Source organism: Lagenorhynchus albirostris, chromosome 10 (genome assembly GCF_949774975.1).
Source record: "Lagenorhynchus albirostris chromosome 10, mLagAlb1.1, whole genome shotgun sequence".
Classification (NCBI taxonomy): Eukaryota; Metazoa; Chordata; class Mammalia; order Artiodactyla; family Delphinidae; genus Lagenorhynchus; species Lagenorhynchus albirostris.
The window spans coordinates 31,045,167-31,071,985 of NC_083104.1; the positions used below are offsets into that span (position 1 = coordinate 31,045,167).

Sequence of the window (26,819 nt, forward strand, 5' to 3'; positions counted from 1 at the left end):
CCAAGATGGTTGTCAGCTAGAAGGCCAATCCCTGTCTCCAGGAAGGCATCCTTTTAACTCAACAAGGAAAGATAAAGAACTTAACTAAAGAAGGTACAATACATTTACTGCTTAGTACAGTTAAGCTACTTCTAGTGTGTTACTTTTTCTAATGATTAGGTCTCTCTACTTTCTAACATTTAAATCCTGGCATAGAACTACAGCAATCCTGCCACTCCAGATTAGCCCCTGTGGTCTAAAGAAACACACGTGCCCTTTGGTACTTGAGAGAAGAACCTACCCTGCCTTAACACCTGTCAGGAAACACTGACGTATCTAGCTCAAACCTGCTTTACTAGCAACACAAGGAAACGTGCCAGTTCTCCTGATTCCTCGTATTCACCAAAGAACACAGGGGCTTCCTTGCCTTTTACTTGTTTCTACTCTTCATCTTGAAAGAATTTAATCTGGACACTATATGAGGGCAGGCTTGTCTAGATGAGGGGCATGACTGACCCACAGCATCAGCAGACTTGGTAAGATGGTGATGCACGCCATCCCATTCACTCTTCCCTATCTCCTGCCACGTGACTGTGAACAAGGATGGAGTTTTCATCTTCCCAACTCCAGGGTCTATCACAGAGTAGATACTTTGCATTTACGGAGTAAATGAACATGGCTCTGTGACCTACGCAGCGGAACAAGGACCCTGCTGCATACCCAACAGTGCAAACTTTTGCCATCCTAGCTTACATTACCTTGCACAAAAGGTGACAGGTACAGCAACGTGACTCTTTCATGCACAGCGATTTTAAGAATGTGAGATTGTAAGTGACCTTGAAGAATGCTTCCAGTTAGTTAAAACGACACTTTGTTGACAACTAATATATGGCTCCCTAATCTTACATTTCTGGCTCCTCTAGGCACCACCAAAATAGCCCTTTTAAAGTGTAGTTTCTAATCTGCTGTAGGTAATTTTGCAACTGCAGTTAGAGACATTTTTCCTCATTTGCACTGGCAGAAAAAGGAACACTACAGGTATTTCAAATAAATTAAAACAAAAGCTACTTTGAAACATGCCTTGTAGACACAAAAGTACACATAGGAATTTATTTCACTGACATTTCTACCAAAAGAAAAGTGCTATGCTGTGTTGAATGTCTTAGAATTATAAGAGTCTCTCCTGTCTGGGGCAGGTTAGGTGCTGAGCTTTATCCCCAGACAGGATGATGCACTCCCATGGTTTACTCTCGCTATGGTGTTCTGCCTTTTGGCTTTTTTCCTGATTTGGATGCTATTTCAAGACAGTTTCTCCGAAATGAACTGCAAAAGACTGTTCCTGTTCCCCACGTGCACTCCTATCTAAGTGATTCCCTATAGATGCAAGCAGTGAAAGAACCACTGGGGATAATTTCAAAATAAGAATCCTATTTATCCCCAATTATTCTATTGCAGAAATTTATTCAAGTAGTTGCCAGATGCAACTACTGATCCATGCATTCATTCAATCATTCAACAAATAGTTACTGAGCATATGAGGTATGCCAGAAACTATTCTAGGTACTGAGGACACAGGAGAACAAAAGAGTCATAGACCCTGTCGTCAAAGAGCTTACAGTTTTAACTGAGACAGGCAAAAAAGTAAACAATACTATAAAAGATGGGGGTAGAGCTGTGAAGAAAAGAAATCAAGACATCACATTAGAGAATAATGGGGATACCCAATTCTGACACAGAATATTGCTTACCTGATTTCACCTTCTGGCTCCTTGCTTTGTGGTTAACATGTTCAATTTCAAAGAGCCTCAAAGAGTCAAGCCTTTCATTTGTATTAAATCCCAAAAGCAAATGATAGCTGTGTTTTTTTAATTGGCCACCTGCATCCACAATTTAAAATCTGCATGAGAAAAGGAAGGATGCCCTTTGGAAAAAATGTTTCCCCATATGTTCACACAAAATGAATTTTAAAAATAAATTAAAATATTAAGAATCGTATGTAATGTTACTTTTTTGAAACTAAAAACTTAATTTGAAAGTAGAAGTCATTAATCCTGGCAGAAATAGTCTGTCTTAACAATGCACTTTTTTCTACAAACAGGGGAACCCTGCCTATGAGAAATATATAAGACCACTATTACAAGGCTGGAGATCCAGGCTATGAAATAATCAACAGCATTCAGGAGGCACCACCACGTGGTAATGGTACTATGGCATGTGCATCATTAAAATCTACAACTACATATGTATGTATTTTTTAAAAAGGATCATTATCTTCCAGAGACACAGACTGAAGCAGATGAAATATCTGTGATTTATTTCAAAATAATCCATGGGAAGAAAAAGGGGGAGTGAATCATTGTTGAAGCTATTCAATGGGTACGTGGGTGTTTACATTATTCTACTTCCGAATATGTTTGAAATTTCCCACAATAAAAAAACAGTAGCACTATCCATTTGCAGCTTCTATTTTGTTAAATGCCAGGATTTGCTTTAGAGCTAGCAAAAGCCAATAGACTCATTAGTTATCACTTGTGTCCTTATAGCACACATTTATTTATCCCAGGGCTTAAAAGAACAGAAACACACACACACACACATGCACACAAACAATCCTCTTCTAAAAGTGCCTATACTTGGTATAATCTAAATAAAATGTAGATCACCACACACCAATCAGAATGGCTGTCATTAAAAAGGTAATAAATAACAAGTACTGGCAAGGATATGGAGAAAAGGAAACACTTGTGCACTGCCGCAGGGAATGTAAGTTGGTGCCGCCTCTATGGAAAACAGTATGGAGGTTCCTCAAAAAATTAAAAATAGAACTATGATACAATCCAGCAATTCCACTTCTGGGTATTTACCCAAAGAAAACAAAAACACTAATTTGAAAAGATACATGTACCCTTACGTTCACTGCAGCACTATTTACAACAGCCAAGATCTGGAAGCAACCTAAGTGTCCAACAACACATGAATGGCTAAAGAAACTGTGGTGTATGTACATAAACAAAGGAATATTACTCAGCCATAAAAAAGAATGAGATTGTGCCATTTGCAACAACATGAATGGACATAAGACGGTACTGGCTAAGTGAAATAAATCAAACACAGAAAGACAAATACCATATGATTTCACCTACATGTGGAATCTAAAAAACAAAACAAATGAGCAAACAAAACAGAACAGAAACAGACTCATAGATACAGTGGTGGTTGGCGGAGGTGGGGATGGGATGTAGGTGAAAGGGATTAAAAGGTACAGACTTTCAGTTATAAAATAAGCAAGCCACGGGATGTAATGTACAGCATAGGGAGTATAGTCAATAATAGTGTGATAACTTTGTATGGTGACAGATGGTTACCAGACTTACAGTGATCAATTCGTAATGTATATAAATGTCGAATCACTATGTTGTACACCTGAAACCAATATTATATTGTACATCAACTATACTTCAATTAAAAAAATGAAAAGGAAAAAAATACAGCCTTAGGAATACAACTAACATAAATGTTTAAAAAATCAACTCTTCCAAAGTAAAAATGATTTAAAGTTTCATAAAAGACATAATTGTCTCAAACTACCCAAATATAACCAACCTACATTTTTCACATCATTTTCAACTACCCGAGTATATAAAACACTCAAAATTGAATACCATCAAACAAATTAAATTGCAAAAAATCTCAGCGGGCTACTTTTCCTAATTTACTCATATAAATAATCACTTAATTGTTAATAATTTATAAATCTGAGAAAATTTACCAAAAGCAAACTTATCTCCAGTAATCTGGACAAGGAAGAGACCTCATAGATGTTTTACTCTTAAAACCTTGGAACAATTATTCATTCCCATTTCCATACCTGTTTTCAACCCAAATAATTTCATCTTTCATTCACCTCAGCTAACTCAACAACACATAGCTGGCTGGGCTGTTCCTTTTCTTGTCTCTTTTTTAGGTAACCACTAATCAGTTTGAAGGAGGAGACCATTTTCTAAAAAGATAACCTCATACTTAGTACATTTACTGAAACCACAGCAACCTACCAATAACATTAAGGGATTTTAGTTTGAAGATGGTAAAAATGGGGTAGTTACAGGTTTCTGGATATTGCTCATTTGTCAAATCTTAAGTTTTCAGAGAGACGTGGGCAGAAATGGATGTAAGTAAATATTCTCATCCTTCTTTGAAAGAGAATTTCAGAATCTTCTCAGAGGAGAAAAGGAGTGAGCTTCCCCAGTCACACAGCCTCAGTACTCTACTCCTCCCTTAGACAACGGGGAAGAAATTTCTGAACTCTCTTTTAAAAGGTGTTCTAGCAAACTAGGAAGTTTCACTACAGCTAACATAATCCTTCCAGTGAGTAACTTCCAAGAAATAGAATCAAATGAACTTATGCAAAATCAAATGAACTTATGCAAAATAAGACTACAGTAAAATTTTTAAAAGTACATGATATTTCCAACTGTTCTAGATCCTTCATTCACTGCAGTTTTCTTCTCCTCAGAAATTTAACCTTAATAACAAAATACATTTGTGGGTCACCATAATATATGAGAATAAAATGGCTAAAGAGTCGGTTTGTCCCTGTGCTCGATAGATACAAAGCTAGAATAAGGGTCATAGAGCAATGACAACTGGTGGCTTACTGAAGAAAAATCTATAATCTTCAAAATAAGTCCTATTTGAAAAAAATTTGTCAAACTGTACGTTCACTGTCCAGATATGCATTCTTTTAGACAAAACTAATAATTCCATCAATTCCCTGCTTCAACAGCATAGTAGAATTCTATAAACCACATCCTAAAGTTCCACTGAGTCCTCCTGAATCAAATACAAATGTGCTATAGGCAGCATTTATTGGGACATAAAACAATGCATATTTTAGACAAAGAATATGATTTCCCCCCTTAACTGACAATAATCAATAAATACAAACCTAATTTTCACATTTCATTTATTTATTTATTTATTTATTCTGGTAGACAGTACACTTGGGAATTATACTGCACCAGGCATAAGAAGTAAGATTTCTACCACAGGGACATTTTGTATTCAGAAGCCAATATAAATATTTCTAGTCAGACATTTCCATGGCTACAGATATTTGGTTGCTTGATTTATATGCATAGAAAGAAACAGTTGTCATAACTGTAAAAAGCAGTACTTAACAAGTACTTTTAAATGATTGGAACAGTTTTCCTTTAATATTATAATACTGCTTATTGGTTTGAAAACTAGGTCACCCTACATGATGTTTTGATTTTTCCCAAAGGCATCATGAGTACTCTGTTTATTCTTTCATTCCTGCATTTTTAGCCTTCTAGTTGAGTTAGGGACTATTTAATCAGAAATCATTTTAGCACTGTAATAAAAAAAAGCTGTTAGGGGTAGATTATATACCATAATGATTTTCAGACTTCTTTTTATAAAAAAGGTATCTGGAGGCTCTGAACAGGCACATGCATACTCAGGGTGAAGGGAACAAAACATAGAGGAGTCTGCTGAAGCACAAAACTTCCTTCCTTCTGGTCCCCAGTGCCTTCAAATAAATACAAATATTAAAAAAAAAAAAATCTCACACTGTGATTTAAAAAAAAAAAAAAAATCAGCCTCTTCGATCTCTTGGAGAGTCCATTTCCAGGAACTTCTCCCAGTGCTGGAGGTCAGTCATCTGTCTTCCGGGCCAGCCTGCAGAAAGTCCAGTTGTGCTCCACTGTGTTCTCGTTGGCCCGCTCACTCATGTGATGCACTCGGGTGTTTCGGATTGTGAAACCTTGTTTTGTAATGTATTCCATCAGGTGGACTCGGAGAGAAACTTCCTGGTGATAATCACAGGGTCCAAAAGTAAAGGAAACCTGGCAATCTCTGGTGTCCATCATATGCTTATTCCACTTTGTAAAATAGTTTGATATACCTTCTAGTAAGGAATGGACCTTGGTGGTGATGGTTAATTGGGTTATGATGACAGCTACTGGATTGGAGTACTTAGAAAGCTTCCGAGTACTAGATAACTCCACAACTTCTTCAAAAGTATCCATAGGATACAAAGGCTTGGGGTCATTGAGACACTGAATCAAGGGCTCAATCTGATAAAAATCTGCTTCTTTCCGAAGCAGATCAAATTCCTTAAAATCCAGGGGTAAGGTCAACTCTGAAGTTCTCAAGAAGTTGAGGACATATCGGAAAAGAGGTCCATCTCGATCAATGAAGTAATTGCCTTGAGGGTCTCGAGCTGTGGGGAAGTCCCCCCCAAACATAGCTCCAAGCATGGAATCCGGGTAACGCGTCAGTGTGGTGAGAGACGTTGTGTACAAGTGTCCACCTACATTTAACGTGACTGGGTCAGTCATCTGCAAGTTTTTAAAAAATGATCAGTCATCTGAAATGTTTTTAAATCCTAACTTTGACAGATTAAGAAAATTAGTGGTAACAAGCAAAGCAAAAGATTCAGGCTACAACACATCTAGCAATCCACTGATGCAAAATATAGCTTTATTTTCAGTGAGAAACCCACCCGGATGAAGAGATCTAACATTTGCTTTCAATAGAGAAAAGGGATACGTCCAATTCTTCAAAGCCGTACACTAAAAAAGGAGGACATGGCTTCCAAAGGCACTTTATTTCAGGCCCAGTATCTAGAGAGAAGTTTGCAGGTCAGAGTATATTATGGGAGGAGAGAGGCCAAACTAAAATATACTCATTTAAGTTTTTTTCAGATTAAAAAAAAAAACTTTCATTTTTCTTAACTCAATTTAACATAAAATAGAATAAAAATGATTTGATAACATAAAACATCTACTTTCAATATTTCTTTTGTCTTTTCCCCCTCAAAAGGAGGCGGGAAATCATGAAATTTATTTTAAAAATAAAAATTTGTGTAGACCTAGTCTTCCTAACTTTTTCATGGAAATACCAGTATCAAATACTAAGTTAAAATACACAGTTTGGTCAACACAATCTCATATACCCAAAGGCTAATAGCAGCTTTCAAACTTCATAATCTGATAGTATATTCACTTTTGTAACATTAATGTTGCACTCTGGCCTTTAATTTTGAAAAGCAAGCTTCTCTAAATAATACACACCTTTGGTTTTTAAAATCATATTTAAGAAATAAAATAAGACAAATAAAGACAGGTACTATACAAATAAAATATTTCTTAGCAAAGGAAAAGGAAAATAGGAAGACACATGCACATGCGAGAAAAAGTGCTAGTGGGAGAAGTGGCACCTTCTCAACCGTTAACCTTCCCAACCACAAGAAAATGTCCTCTCTACCCATTACCTACTAGACATTTAACAGTCACTACTCTATGATGGAAGAGTTTTAAGGGCAACATACTTTAAAGATCAAAAACAAAAATGATTATCAAAAGTTACATAGAGAGTCCATGTTGAGCTTGCTTACCTAAAAACACCAAACAAAGTTAAAACACCCAAAAAATACATCTAAACTAATTGGGGGGGGGCGGTTTGCACCACTGATCATTTTCATTCTTATGAGATGTATTATACCTAAAAATACATAAGAGGCGGGGAAAGACACACAAAAATAATTTGCCAGCCTTCAAAATGCATCTGCAAAAGCCTCTCACCATATAGCCCCAGTCTCCATTATCCATCTGCTCCAGTGCTGCGTCTCGGGGAGCCCAGGTTCCAGGGAAACTTGGGGAAGAGAAAAAGACATGTGACAGTGCATGAAACTATGAAAACAGAATAGAAAAGTTTTCTCACCCAACAGAGCAGGCCAAACACCAGAAAACTACTCATCTTTGCTCAACTAAAACCTGCTACAAGGCAAAGATCTGGGGAGGAAAGGATTCCTCTAAGGCCTTCTATGGGTCCCCAAGAGACTGGCAAATCTTTACAGAGAAAGAGTTATCCTATACTTAGAGAAGGTAGAGAGCCTAGTGAGTAAACCAGTCATTCAAACTCTACCTACCTTCTCCGAAAATTCAATTTTTAGAATTCCTACAGGAGAATATGATTACCTCTACAACCTTATCCTGGTACAAACCTGTGATGATCCTTATCAAAAAGGTTAAGAGAAAGAGGGAAAGGGAAAACTTTTTCATCAGCATTTCAGCTATATAAACTAAACACCATAGCAAAAGCATTAAAAACTATAAACCTCCAAGACACCGGTATCTCTTTCCAGGAGAAGTATGTCAGAATGGTAGCTCTTTTGTAAAATAGAAAAACTAATTATGTTTTTAATAATGATACATTTCATTTTGTACAATAATCAAAACAAATAGAAAACAGTTAAATGCCAAACCATTAAAGCACAACTGGGGGCAAAAAGAACCTTACACATCTGAGAGGCAGTCCCCCGGCGCTTATGGAGAGCCGGCCTGAAGACACTGATAAACACCCAGATACTAAAGATGCCAGTTTGAATTTATTTTTATCTACAATTCAAAAGCACTTAAACAGTTACCCAGTTACTGAACTGCTTTAGTCAGTTCTCCCTCACACCCATCATTCCCCAAATCACCCGGCAAAGCAAACTCCAGAGCAAATTTCAAAAGCTTTGGCAAAAGACAGTAAGAAACATGAAGTTATCCGTATTTATCCAGGAAAAGCGCTGTTACGGTTGCTTTGTTTTTTTTTTTTTTCTTAACATGGTCTTTGCACAGATTCACTTTTCCCACTTTTAGAGCAATCTGGCACACTAATTCCCAGAACAGGCCCTGGCTACAGAAGATCACAAAGGCTCTTTCTCAAAAGGTCACTCAGGCATGTAGAGAACATTTGCATAGCACAGCAGGGGCTGAAATCAGAGCCTGAAGCATCTATTTCTCTACCTTGCAAATTCTTCAAAGCAAACAAGCTAAAATGTGGACCAGACAACGTGGGGTCAGTTTTTATTCTCCACACTCAGCAGTTGGATATAGATAGGTCTCCACATGCTATAGGGTGAGAAATGGAACAAATTCAGGGCTGTTGTGACAACCTTTCATTCCTCTGACTTGCTTCATAAACAGTATTTGAAGTAACAGAACCAAGAAATACGTTTTACCAATTTGTATTACGAGCACCTGATTCAGTTACTGATCCAACAGACAGATCAGTAGATCAGCAACTGAGCGATTTAAAAGGCCAGTCATCCCAAAGTTCTGGTAAGATGCCCATCTTTGGCATTTTCCCATCACCTGAAGTATTCATTACTGACAGCCTCAAAAATAATTCAGTCAACCGACATTTACTGCAGGGTAGAGCGAGGAAAGGTATGGTCCTTGCCCTCATGGAGCTTTCAATCTATGAAGAAAGGCAACAAGCAGCAACTGAAGGACAGAATAAAATTCAAAAGTACTATATAAGGGCTTCCCTGGTGGTGCAGTGGTTAAGAATCCACCTGCCGATGCAGGGGACATGGGTTCGAGACCTAGTCCGGGAAGATCCCACATGCCTCAGAGCAGCTAAGCCCGTGTGCCACAACTACTGAGCCTGTGCTCTAGAGCCTGTGCTCCGCGACGAGAAGCCACCGCAATGAGAAGCCCGCGTACCGCCACGAAGAGTAGCCCCTGCTTGCCTCAACTAGAGAAAGTGCGCGTGCAGCAACGAAGACCCAACACAGCCAAAAATGAAAACAAACAAACAAACAAAAAGTACTATATAATAGATGGACTGGCAGAGACCTGAGCAAAGGAAGACCAAGAACCATTCCAAATGTGAAAATGGAGGACTTCCGGGAAGAGCTTACTCAGTGGAACTCTGCAGGCATATTAGCACAACCTGAAAAGGGATTCTTGAATAAAGAAACAATTTAAGTAATGGGTGGGGGCGAGGAGGGGGGAGTGTCCCCCCAACATTTCTGATACAGTAGCAGAGTGTGAATAACTATCCCCCTTTTAGAGATGCAAAAGAGAGAACCGGCAGATTAAGAGACTTGCTCAAGTCCCCACAGCTAGAAAGTAACTGAACAAGAGCTTGGGTTTCCCGACTCCTAGTCCAGATCTTTCCATAAAACCCCTCCTTGATAGAAATTGAAAGAACAGAATCCAAGAAATGAGAAATCGAAAGGATTAACTTAAAACACCCCTACAGCCATCTATTAACCCTATCCACCTAGTAGGGATTTATTATTTAACAGTAACTCAAAGTGAGCAATCACAATGGGTTTGTAAAAATTCCCCTGAAGCAAAATAGCAAGAACCTACTCACTAGTGTAATTGAAGGCTGCTATACTCTGTCTTTTCTCTTTTTTTTTAACTTATTTATTTTATTTATTTTATTTTTGTCTGCATTGGGTTTTCATTGCTGTGCGTGGGCTTTCTCTCTAGTTGCGGCGAATGGGGGCTACTCTTCGTTGTGGTGCGCGGGCTTCTCATTGCAGTGGCTTCTCCTGTTGCGGAGCACGGACTCTAGGCACGCGGGCTTCAGTAGCTGTGGCACGCGGGCTCAGTAGTTGTGGCTTGCGGGCTCTCGAGCTCAGGCTCAGTAGTTGTGGTGCTCGGGCTTAACTGTTCTGCAGCATGTGGGATCTTCCCGGACCACAGCTCGAACCCATGTACCCTGCATTGGCAAGCGGAGTCTTAACCACTGCGCCACCAGGGAAGCCCTGTCCTGTCTTAAGTGAAGTAAAGAACTCCACTCCATGAATATCCGAATGGTAAGAAATGGGAGACCAAAGACACGTAAAAAAACAGACATCATCAAAGTTGCAGCTGTTATGCAAGGACTGTCCACTATTAATCCTTTTTTTTTCTTTTTTACTGCTAAGTCAAAACAAGATAACTTTTTGAGCAAACACACACACACACACACACACACACACACACACAAAATTAGATGATGCCCCTGAACCTGTTCCACAGCAAAAGCCAAGGTTCTGTTCCAGTACAAAGATGTAAGAAAACATCAAACTTAATAATTCAGAAAAGCAATTATGGGAATCTATATAAGCCCATGTTTCTTAAAAAGTACCCAAAAGCCTCCCTTCATTTGTGTGTAAGATACATCAAAATAAAATGAAGTTACTATTCGTCACTTCCAATAACAACTATTAAACTATCCCCCCAAATCAAAACATTCACTAAAGAGCTCTAAGGGGAAAAAATAGTATTGATTAGTTTAAATATTATCTCTGCACCTTACTTCTAAACATCCTCTGTGAAGATGCTCAGATACAGCAAGAAACAAACCAAAAAAAGGCAGAGATTCCTGGTCAACCAAGAGCTGGATAATCGACCTCTGAATTGATGACTGTTAGGACCGTCTCAGAGACAATGCAGATGAATGAAAGCAAAAGAATTTCCGGAATAGCTTCAATTTCCAAGTCATCTTCCAGAGCTGCTAACAGTTAGAAAATGATTCATTTGCTTTTCATCTTCTCTCCCTTCTGGCACTCTCCAGTGGAGGGCTTAATGAGAAATTAAAGGACCACAAGACAGGCAGCAGAAGGAAGATCTTGAAATGGGCATCAAATGGGCCTGTTTTACTTGATGAACACAAAGAAAAATCACAAAACTGTCCAGGAATGGAGATTATGAAGGTAACAATGAAAAAAAATTTCCTTTAAAGTGACTTTCCTTTCTAACAATCATTTTAAACAACAGTGAATGCAGCCAAGCACAAACAATTGTAAAGTTCAAAGAAAGACTTCTGACCCTATAAAATCAGTTCACCTGAAAAGAGCTGACCTTTGGCGCAAATAAAATACATGTGGAAACAACCAGCTGACCGTTCCCAAAGAATGTAAAGCAGTACTGAAAATTATGACTAATGTACAAAGTCTGACAGTGTAATGTTAGCAGATAATTACGTTAAGGAAAACACACACTCAAGAATTTATATAAGTCTTAAAAGAAATCGCTAAAAATTTTCCATAGTAGCAAATGTGAAAACTACACAATTCAACAAGTTAATGACTTAAAGAGTAGCATAAGAACACCTGAAAGTCATTCTCCTCACCACTGCAGAACTCAATTACAGGCTTCATGGTTATGATGAACTAATTTAACACAAATATTCTGGGTTTACGATTTCTGCTACAGACTAAGCATTCTCCGGGCTAAAAGTCCTGCTCCTACATAATAACCTATACACTGCAATACACACCTCCAAACTTGAATAAATAATAAAAATGTATAACTACTGCCTTCCCAAAGTTTCCAGGTAGCCCTTTTAAAACACCTTCCTACTGAAATCTTTGTGTCTGGCTTTCAGAAAAGAAGACTCAATAAATTCCATCTATACATACCCTCTGAGTTACCTTTGCGCTGAATTTCTCTGTTCTTGAAATGTGGGAGTTTGAAAGTGAAATACTTTTTATAGTAACTAGTTCAGCGACATCTAAAGGAGTCTTTTGGGTTAACATTCACATACAAGGTGGCATAGGTAGCCAGGCGCACAAGGGGAATGTGATTATGGTGTTAGGTTTATCCCAACCATAACCACTGCAGAAATGGATTGTTTTGTCCGAAAACTAATCCTTTTGTGGTCTAGGAGAAAGGCGCTCTACGTTGAAAAATGATTTTAATACTAAAGAGCTGCCACAAACAGTCACAAAACCATAAAATTCCTCTTACTCTGTTTCTGTAAAATAAAACGGAATAACGGCACCTTCCCAAAAGTAATGATACCACTTGGGCACAACACAAAGGCAACAACTGGCCTACAGGGTAAAAGATCCGGACTAGAATTCTGAAGTCACAGGCAGGCCAACGCAGAAGAAAGAGAACTGGTCACCGGTGAGGATCTGTATCCCAAGTCGACTCCATTACTAATTATGAGACTGAGTAAATCACTCTTTATGCCCAGCTGCTTCTTGCAGAGAAGAAAATGAGGTCATGAATCAAAAACCATTGGTAGGACTTCCCTGGTGGCACAGTGGTTAAGAATCCACCTGCCAGTGCAGGGGACACGGGTTCGAGACCTGGTCCGGGAAGATCCCACATGCTGCAGAGAACTAAGCCCGTGCGCCGCAACTACTGAGCCTGTGCTCTAGAGCCCATGAGCCACAACTACTGAGCCCATGTGCCACAACTACTGAAGCCCGTGCGCCTAGAGCCTGTGCTCCACAACAAGAGAAGCCACCGCAATGAGAAGCCTGTGCACCACAAGGAAGAGTAGCCCCCGCTCGCCACAACTAGAGAAAGCCTGTGCACAGCAACGAAGACCCAACACAGCCAAAATAAATAAATTTATTTTTTAAAAAAACCACTGGTAAACTGACAAGTATCAAACAAATGTGAAAATACTAGTGGCAGTAGCATAAATAAAATTTCTGTGGTAAATCGAGAAACTTGAGAGTGTGAACACAAGTAATTTAGAGCATGGGCATGGAGACAGGGCACACATAAAGAGAAGGCCTCTTAATCTGCTTCCAGTCTCCCCTACACCATCCTCCTTTCCCCCGAGCTCCAGAAGGGAGACCTACAGGTAAAGGGAAGCATCTGGCTTCCACAGAGACCACCAGACAGCTGAGCTCTTCATCACAGAAGGAACTTCTCTAAAGCATGACTCAGGATTATCTCCAAGGTAAAACCAAATCCAAATAAATACGTGTATTCCATTTTAAACAGACTCCAAATATCAAAATCCAAGAAACACTGAGGGATTCATAGAACGCTAGAATTCCTTTATGCAGTAATGCTTTAAAATATGATTTATGAAAATTCAAATCCCACAAACCTTAGAAATGGCCATCTATGGCAGTCCCTGACCATCAATCCTTAATATCTATGGTGTTAAACAAAATGAAGTATTAGTATGGCCTGATAGTTCTCAGCCAAAGGGCAAGTTCTCTCAGCCTGCCAACCATGCAGGTAAAAAGATTTTCCTTTTCCTAGCTACACATCTGTTCATTTGAAAACATCTCAATCTTGGGCTCAGTCCTGTGCTAAATGCTGGCCCCTCCCTTCTTTCCTATCTTGGGATCACTCATGTACCTAGGCATTTGTGACCACAAGAAAATGAACATGCCAAGGGGAAAGGGTAAGGGACACTTAGGCTACCCCAAACATTCTTAGCCAAACCAGGTCACCTCGGGTCTCTTGACCACTCAAACCTCTTCTATCACAAAGCCCTAAAATTGGAATTATCAACTTGTTCTAGAACTGGTATACTTGCAGAAACATGATAACTTCAGCAGAATATCCAAACAGGATCTGTTTCATTTCTCGAGTCCCACTCCCCAGACACAGCCTCCACCACTGACAGCCCGGCAGGTGCTTCAGGGGCTCCCCCTTTCCACGGCCATTTATCACCTCTGACATCCAGCATTAAAAATGCCCTGACACACACAAATCTGAGCATAAAGAACTCAGCTGCAGTCAATCTCTTTGGGGCGGAAAATCTCCTAAGGCTGGGCTCAGAAGCCCTGCCGTAGGCTTTAAATTAAGGCAAACGGTGGCCAATAAGCACCACCCCAAACAAATCATTTTCGAGCAAACCTCGAGGTGCTCCCACCCGGGCAGGGCTTCGCTGTTGCCCGCAGGCGGAGTCCCCGCCCCGATCCGGCCCCGGCGTGGGACGGGAGACTCTCGGGGCCGGGAGGGTGGCACGCACCCGAGCCTGGAACCCGGGTCCGCCGAACCCGCACGTCCCCGCACGTCCCCCCACACCCGGGCGGGGCCCGGAACCTCCGCCCAAGGCCGGCCCCCGGCCGCAGCCAGCCCGCCGCGAGCTCGTGCCAGCCCCGGAGCGCGCCGCCCGGGCTCCCCACGGTCCCTTCAGTGCGGCCCCGCCGCCGCCCGGATTCCCCTCAACCCCGCTCCCCGGGCTGCTCCGCGCGGGTTTCTGCTAGTGCCCGGCCCTCCCGAGCCGGGCCCCCAAGCCGTGGGCCCGCCCCTACTACTCACTGCGCTGCAGCAGCGGTGGTAGCCGGGCCGGGAGACGCCGGCGGCCGGGGAACGAGAACGCGTGGACGAGTGAGCCCGCGCCCGGCGGCGGCGGCAGTGGCGGCGGCGGCGGCGGCAGAAGGGACGACTGAGCCCGCGCCCGGAGTTGCGGCTCCTGCCGCCCGGCGCGGGCGGCGCCTTATCAGCCGAGACGCGGCGCCACGAGCGCAGACGCCCCCTAACGGCGGCGTGGGATGGTGGCCGGAGGGCCGAGCGGCCAGAACAACTCAATCAGGCGTAGCCTGGGCGCCTAGGTCAGACTGACTCCGCAGCAGCCCCGAAGCCCCGCCCCGACGCCCCAATCGAGCCCCCGAGGCTCCGCCCAGATTCCCCCGCGCTCCGCCCAGAATCCGCCCGACGTCCCGCCTCCGCCTGTAGATTGGGATCAGCCCAGACCCCGTCAGTTTTCGCTAATTTCTCAGGCCTAGGGTCCCCACAGTTGTTTCTCTTGTCATTTCACGAACTCTCATGGGGCCCCGAGAACTCCCATGTTCCAGGCCTGGAGAGTAAAGCGGCCACCAAGAGGGCGGGGCATCCTGAGAGGAGAAAACAGAAAAGACCCAAGGAAACAGCCAGTAGCCAAAATAATGACAAGTTATAATTATAAATGTTGGGAGGTACATGAATCAGTTGGAGAATAAGGGGAGGGGACCTCTGTTTCAGATACAGTGGCTATGGAAGATCTGGACTCTGGGACTGTGGCCAGAGCACCTCCCGACTTTGCCTTCTGTGGGATAGGTAGTAAGGTCACCTCTCCAGCCTTGTCAGCGGAGTAGTGAAAGGCAGCCAGGTGGGGAGAAAGGCAGAGTGACTTCAGCAGAGGAAACGACTAGTGCAAAGGCTCTGAGGCCTGAAGGAGCCGGCCCTAGATGAAGCTGGCGCCGCTACCGCCGCGAAGGAAGCCAAGGCTGCAAAGAGTGGGGAATTACCTAAAGTCTCAGAGCTAATTGGTCTCCAAGCATAGCGTCTTTCCAAATCCCATTCACTTCCTGCTAATCAGATCTCCATCCCTTTCCAGGTGGGACCAGGTATGTGATGTTGGTTTTTGCCATTTCCCCTTCAGCAGGATAACCACTTGCCTTGGAAACTCACCTGCGCTTCATGGCTGCGATTGCGTGAGCTGCCTCTGGGGTTTAACTTTTATCTGCAGGATCATCACAGTCATATCTGCTACTTGGTTTTTCTCTGAAAACTCAACAGGTTAAATAAATGGCATATGCTTCACCAACATAACTGAGTGCTACATTATCATATTCAAAAAGACTAGGTGAGGATACAGGGAAATGTGTGTGAAAATAAGCAGTGCACAAAATGGTATACATGGTATAATCCTAATTTTATTTTTTAAAATGTAAATATACACAGGCAAAAATTTTGAAGGAAATACACGAAATCATTGATCCTGGTTCTAGGGAGTAGGATGGGAATATTAGTGACTTAACTACTTCCAAATGTTCTTCTGAATTTTCTATATTTTCTAGAATGCATGGATGCTGAATTTATAATCAGAAAAATACGAGTTTTATTTTTTACAAAAGAAAGGTAATGCTGAAATTACCCAACACAGATCTCCAGGATTTGGTGCCACTGAAAATCCAAAATTGCCCCTGGCTTACTGGTGTCCTTGGAGGGGTCATTTCTCCTCTTGGGGCTTCTATTTCCTCAACTAAAAACTGAGAGGAATTAATTTTGTCAGTGGTTTTCTCAGAACAATTCCTACACATCTCAAAGTTTTTAATACTATTGTAAATTATATTTTCAAATTTGTATTTTATAAGCTACTGATGGTTATTGAAATGTAGTTCGTATTATATAATAATCTTATACCCAGCAAACTTTTTTAGTTCTAATTTAGTTCTAGGAAGTTTACAGGCTTTCTTGAATTTTCTATGTAAGTAGTTATAGAGTCTGTAAGTAATAACATTTGGTATCTTCCTGTCCAGTCTTTATTTCCTTTTCCTTATTTTACTGCACTGACTAAAATCTCCAGCACAATGTTGAGTAACAATGATGATAGTGACATTTCTATCTTGTTCTTGACTGCTTCTAATATGGCACCATTAAATATGGTGTTTGTTGTAGATTTTTGGTAGATACCCTGTATCAACGTAAGGATGTACCATTCTGCTTTATTATGAATGGGTGTTGAATTTTATCAAATGTGAGATTTTCCCCCCAATGTAATTAATTACACCATGGATTTTACTATATTAAACTCTCCATGCATTCCTTGATGATGTGCTTTTTTTTCCAATATAGTGCTGGATTTCATTTGCTAATAATTTAGAGTTTTTGTGTCCACATCTATGAATGAGATATGCCTACTATTTTCCTATCTTATTCTCTCTTTGTCTGATTTTGCTATCAAAGTTACATGAGCCTCATAAAATAAGTTAAGGGGGGACTTCCCTGGTGATCCAGTGGTTAAGAATCCGCCTTCCAATGCAGGGGGCGTGGGGTTCAATCCCTGGTTGGGGAACTAAGATCCCACATGCTGCAGGGCAGCTAAGCCCATGTACCACAACTACTGAGCCCGAGCGCTCTAGAGCCCGCGTGCCACAATGAAAGATCCACATACTGCAACAAAGATCCTGTGTGCCACAACTAAGACCCAAGGCAGCCAAATAAATAAATAAATAATTTTTAAAAAATAAATTAAGGAATCAGTGTCTACTCACTAGAGCAGCTTCTATAAGACTGGGGTTTTTTGGGCTTCCCTGGTGGCGCAGTGGTTGAGAGTACGCCTGCCGAAGCAGGGGACACGGGTTCGTGCCCTGGTCCGGGAAGATCCCACATACCCCGGAGCAGCTGGGCCCGTGAGCCATGGCCGCTGAGCCTGCACGTCCGGAGCCTGTGCTCCGCAACGGGAGAGACCACAACAGTGAGAGGCCCGCGTACCGCAAAAAAAAAAGATTGGGGTTTTTCTGTGGTTTGGATTTTCTATAGGATTCTCCTGTAAACCATCTTTGTTTGGGGCTTAGGGGTGGAAAGTGTTTACCCTTATATACCGACCCACAGCTTTCAATCTGACCTTAGGGCCCACTTCTCCACCTGCACAGCTCTCGTGGGGCCACCAGAAAACTCATTGTTGCTGAATCCAAAAGACACTCCTCAGATCTCCTCTCAGGCCTCCCTGCAGTGATGTCACTGACCACACTCTCCTAGGGATAACCTCTTCCCCGAGCCCTGTTCTAGTTTTCCTCCTTCCTCTTAGACTCATAGAGATGCTCCTCCTCTTGCTTTACCCACTCCTTAAGCCCAGGTTTCTGGCCAAGGCCATACTCTCTACTCCATGTACTCCTCCCTGTGGACTGGCTCAGCCACCTCTGTGGATTCCATTCGTGTCTCTAAGCCCAAAGATTCCCCAAAGATTCCCAAATCCATAACTCCAGACCTACAGATGCTGCATTTCCTAAAGCCCCTACTATGTGCCAGGCGCTATGCTAAGTGCTTTTATCCTCTGGATCAGTCCTCTATTGCTGCATCATAAGTTGTCCCAAAATTTAGGGGCTTAAAACAACAAACCTTTCTTTCTTTTTTGGCTGCACCACGCAGCTTGCGGGATCTTAGTTCCCCGACAAGGTATTGAACCCAGTCCCAGGCAGTGGAAGTGCCAAGTCCTAACCACTGGACCGCCAGGGAATTCCCAACAAACGTTTCTTTTTTTTGTTTTTTGTTTTTGTTTTTTTTTTTTGGCTGCACGCGGGCTTTCTCTAGTTGTGGCAAGCAGAGGCTACTCTTTGTTAAGTGCTCGGGCTTCTCATTGTGGTGGCTTCTCGTTGTGGAGCACGGGCTCTAGGCACACGGGCTTCAGTAGTTGTGGCACTCAGGCTCAGTAGTTGTGGCACACGGGCTTAGTTGCTCCGTGACATGTGGGATCTTCCCGGACCAGGGATCGAACCCGTGTCCCCTGCATTGGCAGGCAGATTCTTAACCACTGCGCCACCAGGGAAGTCCACCAACAAACGTTTCTTTTTTTTTTTTTTTTTTTGCGGTATGCGGGCCTCTCACTGCTGTGGCCTCTCCCGTTGTGGAGCACAGGCTCCGGACGCGCAGGCTCAGCGGCCATGGCTCACAGGCCCAGCCGCTCCACAGCATGTGGGATCTTCCCGGACCGGGGCACGAACCCACGTCCCCTGCACCGGCAGGCGGACTCTCAACCACTGCACCACCAGGGAAGCCCAACAAACGTTTCTTATCTCAGTTTCTGAAGGTCAAGACTCTGGAAGCAGATTAGGTAGGTAGCGGATCTTGCAGTCTAGATGTCAGCTGGGGCTGCAGTCAGCTGAAGGCTTGGCTGGGGCAGGAACATTTGCTTCAAGCTCACTCATGTAGTTGTTTGTTTGCAGAATGCAGTAGCTCCTCTTCACATGAGCCTCTCCTGACAACCTGGTAGCTGGCGTCCTCCAAAGCAAGTAACCTAACAGAGAAGCCACAATGTCTTTTACAACCCAGCCTTGAAAGTGACATACCCATAGTCTCTTGGTCTCACAGACCAACCCTATTGCAGTGTGGGAGGGTACCACACAAGGACCTGAATACCAGGAGGCGGGGTCATTAGGGGTGACCTTGGAGGCTTCCCACCACACCCTCACAACTATGAAGACGACCCACATCATCCCATGAATACAGGTGAGAAAACGAAGGCAAGGAGAGGTGAAGTCGGTGATCAAGGCCACACAGCCAAGTCTGAGAAGAGAGATTTGAACACAGCTCTGCTTGTCTCCCCTCGGGTTTCTCCTCGTTCACAGTCTGTCCCCCGTGGTCCACCACCAGCTTCCTCACCTTCAACATGTGCAAACCTGAACCCTCTCGCCTCAGCACCCCCAAGCCTCCCAAGTCCCCAGCTCAGCTCAGCAAGTGGTGCCACCATCCTCCCATCTGTCCAAACCAGAAGCTTTGAGTCATGCCTGCTACTCCCACCCCCTCACGTCCCGGTGCCAGACCACCCAGCCCTGCCAAGTCTTCCTCCTCAGTATAGCCTGGCTCCATCTCTCCTTCCCTCTCTCTCCATCTCCACCACCATCGCGCCAGGCCAAGCCACCAAACTGTCCATCCTGGGCATCTGCAGTAGCCCGCTCCTGGCCTCCCTCATTCTCTCTGCTGCCCCACTACCCATCCGTCCTCTCCTCTCCACCATGAGTCACCTTAGAGAACACAAAGCTGGTTGTGTCACCCTCCGTGCTTTAAACTCCTTCAGTGGCTCCCACTGCCTTCAGGATCTGGCCCCTGCCCACTTGTCCAGCGCCCTCCTCTGCACCTCTTCTCTCTTTCAGGACCCCAGCCCCTCTGCCACATTTTGGCATCCGGGACCCGCTGCACATTTTTTCACTTCAGGGCCTCCGTTATGCTGTTCCCTTAGCCTAAAACACGCTTCCCCCAGCCCGGGGCAAGCCTGTCTCCTCGTCCTTCAGCGTGTTGTCAGAGAGGCCCTTCTGACCTTCCCTGACCTCCCAGTCAGGCTGATGTCCCCCAGCTATAACTTCCACAGTGCCTGTCCTTCCCTCCTCCCCTCACTGCTGCTCAGCTGAACCGTGGGCTCCCTGAGAGCAGAAGCTGTGTCTGTCTGGCTCACAACAGCACCCTAGATCTTCACAACGTGCCTGGCACCTAGCACATCTTCAACAACCAGGTGACAGTTCAGTGCCTTCTCTCTGCCCCCTCCCTTTCCCCTTGGACTCCATGCTGCAGCCACTGGACAATGTTCAGTTCCTTAAGTGAAGCATGGTCACCACCAGGTCTTTGCACATGCTGTTCCCTCCACGGGATGCCCTTTCCTCCTGTCCCTCTGTTTACTCAGCTAACTCCTGTATATTCATCAGGAACTAGGATTGCCAGGTTTAGCAAATGAAAACACAGGATGCTCAGTTAAATCTGAATTTCAGATAAACAACAAATAATTGTTTAAGTATAAGTATGTCACAAATATTGCATTAAATACAAGCCGTCCTGTATTTTATCTGGCAACTCTAGCACAAACCAGCACCAATTCCCCCCTCCTTTGGGAGACCTCCCTGGCCTCAACCCTTCCCCATCCCTGGGCTCCCAAACCACCCCCCCTGCTCGCCCCCACTGAGCATAAACACTCACTCCATTTATGACTGTCCATTACCAGCTGGAATGTGATCTTGTTGACAGAGAAGGCTGTGTCTCAGTCTTCACTCAGGGTGTCCTGCTTCACCTGGGACAACCCTGGCCATACCCCTGGGCAGTATGGTTTAGTGAGTAGAGAAATGAAAGAGCACCAAAGAGAAAACAGTAAACAAGATAGGAAAAGGAACCAGCAAATGAAACTCGGCCCCCAAAGCAGCATGAATCTCTTGGATGATTACCCACAGCGGGGAGCACCCCTTCCCACCCCACCTCACCTCTGTCACTTAAAGCCCCTCACGCCTCTATCGAAGTCCAAGCAGGTCACCTGGGGGCTAAACCTACACTCAGCCACCTGAGGTCATTCAATTACCTCCCACCACCCCTCCCAAGATGGACACGGATGGTTCCAAGGGACCCCAAGAGGAAAGGGACCTGAAAGCAGCTAACTGCATGGATTATCTGGACCCAAGACTTTGCTGAACTCCTCCCAACTACCCTCCTGGGGTATTCTGAATAGCCAAGTGGATGGCCAGTGGAGAAACCCACTCAACTCAGCCTTTCTTGGTGGTGGGTCCTGTCTCTTTTGTGTGTGTGTCTCTCCCTTTCTCCCCCTCAGTCGCCTTTGGTCATTGTGCCACTGGTTTCACCAGCTGAGGTTCTCTTGGGGCTGGTAAAAGGCTTTCCTTAGCCTTTTACCCACTGGCTGCTGACTGGGAAATACGCTTCTAAACAGTCTCCCCGCTCCACCCCTGGGGACCAGCTCCAGTCCATCTGCACACTTGCCCCAGCCTCTAGGCCAACGGCTGGCATAAGTGGCCCTTGCTGTCGGCGAGGTTTCCAATGCCTTCCCCACTTCCAGCCATGCAGGTGCTTTGGTAAATTCGATGAGAGCATTTTTCCTCTTTATAAGGTTTCTAATTACCTATTATTACTGATTTTCTCTTTAATCAGCTTCCAAAACTCTGCTGGGAGCTACAGAACCAGGGGAAGGAATCTGGTTCTCACCAGTGGTGAGAGGCCCTGTGGTCGTCCTTGGATGTCACCATCCTCTTCACCATTATGACTCTGTAATTAAAGGGATCAGAAGATCTGGCTTCCGTCTTTAGTCCTGAGTGTCTCTTAGTGTGCCATACCTGCGAAGTTCACAGGCCTTGAGGGCCCATAAATGCCAAAAGGGAATAAAGCTGCCTGACCACGGCACAGCCAGCTGGCACACAGGAGGCAAGACAACTCCAGATTCTGAGTTCTTATTCTCCCTGACAGCTCAGTGCTCTAAATGCTTGTCAATCACACATTTCAGGCCTTGGTTGTCCTCCTGCCCCATTCCTAATCCAAACCACTTCCTCCGCATGGGTTTGCTAGTTTAGCAAGAGACTTATTCACTTGAAAAGCACAGCTCCTGTCCCCTCTGTCCTGTCCCTCTCAGGCTGAGTCTCTTCTTCCTAATACATCCAAGTCCTCTCTTTCCACACGTCTTCTGCCTGGATGCCCTCTCCCTCCCGCAATGCATTGAGGGAGCACCTGTGTACACCGCCCCCCGACCCAAATGCATCACTTTTATAAGGAGTCCTGTGGGACTCTGACTAAAATACAGCTGCATTACCTTTAGAAAGCCCCTATGTTTTACACAAGGTGCAAATAACAATATTTGTAAAGCTTCCATAATACAAAGCTTCCATAGTACAAAGCCCCTGTTAATATCCCAGGGGCTTCTGAAATAAAAGGTCTGATTAAAAGGCAGGAACACTATTTTAAACCTACTGAAATGTCCTCAGGTTTCATGATGATGGTGGAGGTTCAACACCTCAATGGCTAATAGTGGATCCATTGTTATCCTGGCAAAAAACAAGAGCATCGTGTAGAGAAGTAACTATAGTAACCGTGTAAAGAGCCATGTTTTGGGATTCAGAATTCTACACGTGCCACTTATTTCCTGTTACTGACGTCAGGTCCCAGACAGAGCAAAGCACACTGGGTGGGACTCCAGCTGGCTCTCTGGCTCTGTCACTCACCAGCAATGTGGGCCTGGACCCCTCTGCCTCAGTTTCCTCTACTATAAAGTAGAATAAAACAACTCTGTGGCAGGGTTGTTGTGAAAATGAAGTGAGGCAATTAAAGTATGAAAAACTCTGATAATGCAGGGCCTGGCATAAAGTCGGCACACAATCAATTGGTAACTCTTATTATAATAACGAATTGCTATACTGCTGATTTGAAGAGATAAATATAGAATTGAAACTCTGACAGGCAGTTGGAGAACTGGGCTGAGAGATGGGGTTACTTTTTGAGACTGATGATTTGATTGTTTCACCAAGGTCTCTTAAAACATCTATTTATTTTGGTTGCAAGTTGAATATTGTCCATGTTGATAACTGCAATGAATAATTAAGAAACAATTGCTTCTGCTGACATTCTTATAGCACTTGTGTGAGTAGCTAAATGTATCTTTTTATAATCCTTTCTCTATTAAGACACACAAAACCTGAACACCTAACGTCATGAAACTAAATTGGCAGGGCAATGTGATTATACAAAATAATAAACAGGAAAGTAATAACTTTTTATTACTTGGAAAGAAATGGTGTCCCTACCTTGGCTGATTTTTTCTTCTTTTTAGTAAATTTTGTTACTGGGATATAACATTCATATAGAAATGTGCATAAAGCATAAATGAATGGTTTGATTAGTTTTTCACAAAATGAACATACCTTGTGACCAACACCCAGATCAAGAAACAGAACATCACCAGGACTCCAGAAGCCCCGTCTTGCCCCCTCCTTGTTGATTATTTCTTTTCTTTCTTCTTTTTCTCCTCCTCCTCCTTCTTCTTTGAGATACAATTTACAAAAGACTCAATGTATCCATTTTAAATATAGAGTTTGATGAATTCTTCTAAATTCATACAGTGTGCAACCATCACCACCATCCAGTTTTAGAATGTTTCCGTCACTCCAGAAAGTTCCCTGGTGCCTGTTCAAGGTCAATCCCCACTTCCATCCCTAGCTCCAGGCAACTACTGTTGTTCCCTCTATCTCTAGAGTTTTGCCTTTACCAAAATGTTCATATAAAAGCATACACGGGGCTTCCCTGGTGGCGCAGTGGTTGAGAGTCTGTCTGCCGATGCAGGGGACGCAGGTTCGTGCCCCGGTCCGGGAGGATCCCACATGCCGCGGAGCGGCTGGGCCTGTGAACCATGGCCGCTGAGCCTGCGCGTCCCGAGCCTGTGCTCCGCAACGGGAGAGGCCAAAACGGTGAGAGGACGGCGTATGGCAAAAAAAAAAAAAAAAAAAAAAAAGCATACAATAGTAGTCTTTTGTGTCTGACTGGCTTTTTATCATAAATTATGTAAATATGAATAAGTAAGATTAGAGATTCCCAAATGTGTCACATAAAATAAGCTTAGGTGTCACATAGGCAATTATTTGATATCTTGTGTATTTTTTCTAAGATACATGAAAATAACTAGCACATAAAGCCCCCGATGTCACAGATACTACTGCATAGATCTAGAATAGGTTTTAAAATGAATCAATTTAAAGAAACATGTTAGTAACAACATAGTGCATAGGTAATGTGAAAATTCTAAGGGTGTATGCAGCAAATGTTGAAGCCAGTTAAACGGTGACCTAGATTGAAAAAGAGAAATCATTTCTCTGAGCCCTGAAAATCTCTGCATATCAATCAATATGCAGCCTTTTAAAAATAATGTTCAGAATTTTAAGGCTATTCAGGTGTTTTATTGACCATTTCTACACTTTTTTATTGAGTGCCTTCTACATGTCAGGTGCTAGATAAATGTTCACTTAGAGATTCTAGTCATACTGCTTTTGCATCTATATCATGGATATCTTTCACGGGACTTCGATGATTTAATTGCAGTGACACCCAGGAGTGTGTGGTTATGCACACAAAGCAACTGGCACGAAGGTTCTGGGCTGACATGAAGAACCAGAATTCAGGGAAGGGAGAGAAGGTGTGTTTGAAAGATGAGGGATTTGGCTCAAGGGAGGGGGAATTTGGACAAGCGGAGCAGAGAGGAGGATGGTTCTAGCAAAAGAAGAAGCAGAACAGAAAAAAGCACATTCCAGACTCAATGAGTTGACTCTACTGGCTCGTGCAGAGTTGAAAAAGGTGAAGAGTTGGTGACAAGACTAGAAGGGCTGATCCAAATGTTGACCACTCACAAACAACTATGAGCTGGACACCATGGAAACCAACCAGAGAAGCAGAAAGAATGTCAGTCTTTTGTGGAAGATATAGAGGATGGATGGATGGATGGATGGACGGACGGACGGACGGACGGACGGATGGATGGACGGACAGACGGACGGACGGATGGATGGATGGACGGACGGATGGATGGATGACAGAAGGCAGGAAGGGATGGTTGCTCAGATGGATGGTCATCTGCCACATATATATATCCCACATCCACCCCTGTGGTGTTAAGCCCTAACATTAAAGTTCAATATTATGTGCTGCCTTGACATCTGATAAAATTGGGAGGACCTTAAATGGCCTAACTGCAAGTGCCCCTCCCCACTATACTGCAACCATAAGGTCCCCTAGCCATATAACCCTTCTTGTCGAAGGGACCAGGCACAGTTCTTGCTTATCCCTGAGAAGTGGGCTTCAGTTCCTGCCAGCCCACGGAATTATTCCAACAAGCCAATCACATCCTCCTGCAGCAACTAAGGGGCACCTCACCTCTTGTGACTACTGATACTGTGTTCCCGAGTGTACCTCCCATGTGGCCCTGCATGGTGTGTGGTGTCCTCCTCCCCAAGGCTGAGTATAGGTGACTAATAAACTGCTGTCAGTCTCATCTGCCCAGTGTCAAGTATCGTGTGTTTGGTCACCCCCATAACCCTACAGTGGGAATCCCTCCTCACTAACAGGGTGAAGAGGAGGTGATCAAAACAATCCTCCCCATATCCCTTTGCGAATGGAACCTGGATTTCATTCAAGGAGCTATCCTCCCCAACGTGACTTAGGAAATGCTCACCTCATCCCTAGCTTAGAGAGAAATCCTAACTGGCTTAATTCTATCTTAGTCATCTCATTAGACGACTCATTAGTTTAATTCTCACTAGTCATCTCTAGCATGCGACTCAGTTCTGCCCACTGAAATGTAAGGATATATCTGATGGGACGTTTCTAGGAAAGGTTTTCTGGCTCCAAAGAAGAGGACACTGGAATAAAAGCCCCCTTGTTTTACCTCTGGATATTGCTGTGTCTAAGTATGATGCCTCTACCTGCTGCTCCAGTTACTTGTGACCACGAGTAGATACAGCCTACTCTAGAGGAGGCTGAGAGACAGCAGGGAAACCTGGGTCCTTACCAACACCAGTAAGTCACTGAATCAACCATCACACCATTGGGTAACATATTTTCTTATTATTTATGCCAGTTTCGGTCAGCATTTTCTCTTCCTTGCAACTGAAAACATCCTATTGAAACGTCACCTTTAAGCTGTATTGGTAAACATGAATTCCTAAATCCATCCATCCATGGCATTCTTTACTTAGTTTGCAGAAGGACCTTAAGTTTAATGTTTAAATTGATAGATTCAATTAATAGAGGTAAGAAGTAGAAATTGAGTGCCTACTATGTATACTCACAATATCTCTGAAGTAGGTTTTATTATTGCTCCTGTTTTAGGGAAATTTTGTGGAAACTCAGAGAGGTATATGATGAGCCCAGGTCAACCAAATAGCAAGTGTCTGAGCCAGGATTTAAAGGCCAGTTCTGGGAATGCCCTGGTGGTCCAGTGGCTGAGACACCACGCTCTCAATGCACGGGGCACAGGTTCAATCTCTGGTAGGGGAACTAAGATCCCACATGCCTCACAGCCAAAAACAAATAAATAAAGGCCAGTTCTTACTGTCTTGC

The 26,819-nt window shown here is 43.5% G+C and overlaps 2 protein-coding genes across 9 annotated transcripts in view; one reads left to right on the forward strand and one right to left on the reverse strand.

The window, feature by feature from the left end:
* ACOX2 (acyl-CoA oxidase 2) overlaps positions 1-2,428 on the forward strand; it is a 35,932-nt gene extending 33,504 nt beyond the window's left edge. For all 5 annotated transcript variants that reach the window (XM_060161437.1, XM_060161440.1, XM_060161438.1 and 2 more), the window contains one exon: positions 2,078-2,428. In XM_060161437.1, the coding sequence (XP_060017420.1) occupies positions 2,078-2,140 (63 nt within the window). In that variant the 3' untranslated portion in view covers positions 2,141-2,428. The remainder of the gene's footprint in view (positions 1-2,077) is intronic.
* Positions 2,429-4,928: 2,500 nt separating this feature from the next.
* KCTD6 (potassium channel tetramerization domain containing 6) overlaps positions 4,929-26,819 on the reverse strand; it is a 57,762-nt gene continuing 35,871 nt past the window's right edge. For 2 of the 4 annotated variants that reach the window (XM_060161443.1, XM_060161445.1), the window contains exons 3-4: positions 7,584-7,653; positions 4,929-6,338 (exon numbers count right to left, since the gene is read on the reverse strand). In XM_060161443.1, coding sequence (XP_060017426.1) covers positions 5,652-6,338; positions 7,584-7,610 — 714 coding nt within the window. In that variant the 5' untranslated portion in view covers positions 7,611-7,653 and the 3' untranslated portion in view covers positions 4,929-5,651. Of the gene's footprint in view, positions 6,339-7,583; positions 7,654-8,301; positions 9,146-14,795; positions 14,875-26,819 lie in introns of those variants that run through there. The other 2 variants (XM_060161442.1, XM_060161444.1) reach the window with 2 other exon arrangements.